Consider the following 2,749-nt stretch of genomic DNA (forward strand, 5'->3'; position numbering starts at 1 on the left):
GCCAACACTGAACGGTGGTGTTGTACCACGTGTAAAATCATGTGAAAAGTGAATTTGTTCTCTAAGCATTTTCATTTTAAACTCACTGACCAATCAGTAGCGTCTGCTTTTAGGTGACAGAGCTCTCGATTTAGAAAGTAAAACCTAAAATAAAACTATGGAGTTTAAAATGTGCCAGCATTATGAAGAAAGAAAGCTTCACCCAGTGTCGACTGAAATGTAAAAGAATGTGAGATAATAAATACAAGAGAGGATGAGTCTATTTGCAAAAATTTATTTCTCAAAAGTGCAAAAAGTATAAAAAAAACACCTTCGGTATATACATAAACTTTAAAATAGTGACTGTACAATATTTATTATCACAAAATGAATTCATATCCCAGCAAGGGAGGAAGAAAAAAGTTAAAACCCAGTGTTCATGTTAAAGTATTCTTTTCTTAGACAGATACAGTACAACAGTCTTCTCCAAAGCTTCATTTTAAAATCTCATGGGTTTTCTGCGCTAGTAGTGACAGAATTTTTTCTTTTTAAATACAAACATTTTTGTTCAAATTTAGCCACAGAGATTTGAGGTCAGATCATGTGTCCTTGCAGCAGGGTAACAGGCCAGGCAGGAGGTTAGGAGTTGTTGTAGCTACAGTAATACACAGCTGTGCTGGCGTCTGACAGCACCGATGATATGAGGCTTTCAGGTCCTTGCATGCCGGCCTCGTGTGGCCCGTACGACAAGCCTGTCATGTCCGCACGCGCTGAAGAGGAACTCAAATACTGCTCGAACTCGCTGCGGTCCACCTCGGCCAGCAGCTCAGAGTGGTGCATCTGCTCCACGCTGTCTGCAGAGTGAGAGTGGGAGTCAGGAGGGGGGGAGAGCTGTCCTGCCCCACCAGGATGCCGCTTGGGGTGGCTGGGACTGCAGTGCTGAGTGTAATACATGGCCAGAGGGTTGGGGCATCCCATGTAGGAAGGGGGAAGGGTGGCAGGCTGAGGGGGCTGCTCTTGAGCTGAGGCAGGGTGTCGGTGCAGGATGGAGTTGCTGTGGTGGTTGGAGAGGGGGTCCTGGGGCTGGTACTCTGCCGCCTGGGAGTGGTAAGCGTACGCAGGCATCATGTGGCAGTCCTCTTGTGAATGAGGAGGGAAGAACATGGAGTCTGACTCCACAGCGTCCAGAGGAGAGGTGTCAGGCGTGGGGAGGCTGTAGGTTTCATAAGAGGGGCCCCCAAGAGCCTGAGCATCTCGGTAGTGGCTGAGCGGCTGTGGAGGAAGTTGGAAGCCGTGCTCGTGGTAGCCCAGGCCCAGACTCTCCACACACACTCTGCCGTCCCCGGACATCGACTGGGCCTGGTGATCGGACACGCCGTGCACTAGAAAGCCAGAGTCCAACCTCTTAATCCTCTTCACCTGCTTCCGCCGCCGAGGTCGGTACTTGTAGTTGGGGTGATCCTGCATGTGCTGAACCCGCAGCCGCTCGGCCTCCTCCACAAAGGGCTGCTTCTCCGTGACAGGAAGGGCTTTCCATGATTTCCCTGCAGGTCAAGAGGAGAGCGCACATCAATGATATGTCAGCAGATACTGTACGCAGCCTGGTGATGCACACAAAAATAGCTTGTTGCCATTTTAGGGGGCAGGGACAGGTTTTTCAGGTTACATGTGCAGCTTAACTCAGACACAGTAACTTTTAATAACATGGTAACATCACCTGCTGATAGAGAGCTAAGCATTCATACGTTGTTTGAGAATAAAAACATAAAAATAACAAGCAGCTAAAACTCAATGGGGAAAATAATAATAATGTGGCAATCAATCTTTAATAACCTGTGCAGACCTGGCTGATAGGCGAGCAACAACAGATCGATTCAACTAAGTATAAAATGACTTACCCAACATTTTGCTCAGCTCCGCGTTGTGCAGGTCCGGGTTTTGCTGCGCCAGTCTCTTGCGCTCATCCTTCGCCCAGACCATGAAGGCGTTCATGGGCCGTCGGATCCGCGGCTCGTTCTTCCCGCGATTCTGGCTGCCGGAGCTGGAGGCGCACGGCTCGTTTTTCACTTTGGTGTCCCCAAGAGGACTGAGAGGGTCGGCCCACTGGCAGTGTCCCATTCCAGGCATCATGACTGACATCGTACACCTTGCCTGGGTCTGATCGTCGCTGGCGTAACCCGCATCGGGACTACTCATCTCTGTCCAGCTGGTTTGGAGAGCCACCGGATAGCTCGCAGAGGCGACAACACACCGAGAGCAGCCTGCAGATAGATAATAAGAACTTAACAAGGTTTCTGGCTCTCAAGCTGGAATGGAAAAAGAATTAGTCACATCCATTAGTCGCTTTCTGGAGACGCGTGGACTGAACGGTACCAACTACTCCGCGCTGGATGTGAAGGTTGGTGCGCTATAAACTCACAGGCAGCCAATCACCATGTGGTGGGAGTGCCCACTACTACAAAGGTGTAAAAAAGTTTCGAGTACCCGCCTCCGACCCTTGTTTGAAGAGCGGAGAGCCTCTGAGGAAAGACGCTGTGCGCTTTGAAACAGACGCAAAGCTGTGAATCATAAGACCATGTGCTCACGTGCACAACATTTAGATTAAGTTTAATTTTATTGCGAGATTAAACGCTGAAATATGAGTCCAGGCTTTAGTGCAAAGTTTAAAGTATTGACAATGTGTTGAATTGTACCTACTTTTGGAGCGAAAAGAGGTGAAACTGATGAACTCTTTAATCCACAATAACGTTTATTTGGACAACCACGAGGT

General features: G+C 48.7%; 1 protein-coding gene across 1 annotated transcript; it reads right to left on the reverse strand.

The window, feature by feature from the left end:
• Nucleotides 1-318: 318 nt before the first annotated feature.
• sox17 (SRY-box transcription factor 17) lies at nt 319-2,175 on the reverse strand. Its single transcript, XM_070928067.1, has 2 exons — nt 1,878-2,175; nt 319-1,523 (listed from the first exon to the last, which is right to left on the reverse strand). Exons 1-2 carry the CDS (start codon nt 2,173-2,175, stop codon nt 619-621), a joined length of 1,203 nt encoding a protein of 400 aa, XP_070784168.1. The 3' UTR covers nt 319-618.
• Between the last annotated feature and the right edge of the window lie 574 nt (nt 2,176-2,749).

The sequence above is a fragment of the Enoplosus armatus genome, chromosome 21 (genome assembly GCF_043641665.1).
Source record: "Enoplosus armatus isolate fEnoArm2 chromosome 21, fEnoArm2.hap1, whole genome shotgun sequence".
Lineage (NCBI taxonomy): Eukaryota > Metazoa > Chordata > Actinopteri > Centrarchiformes > Enoplosidae > Enoplosus > Enoplosus armatus.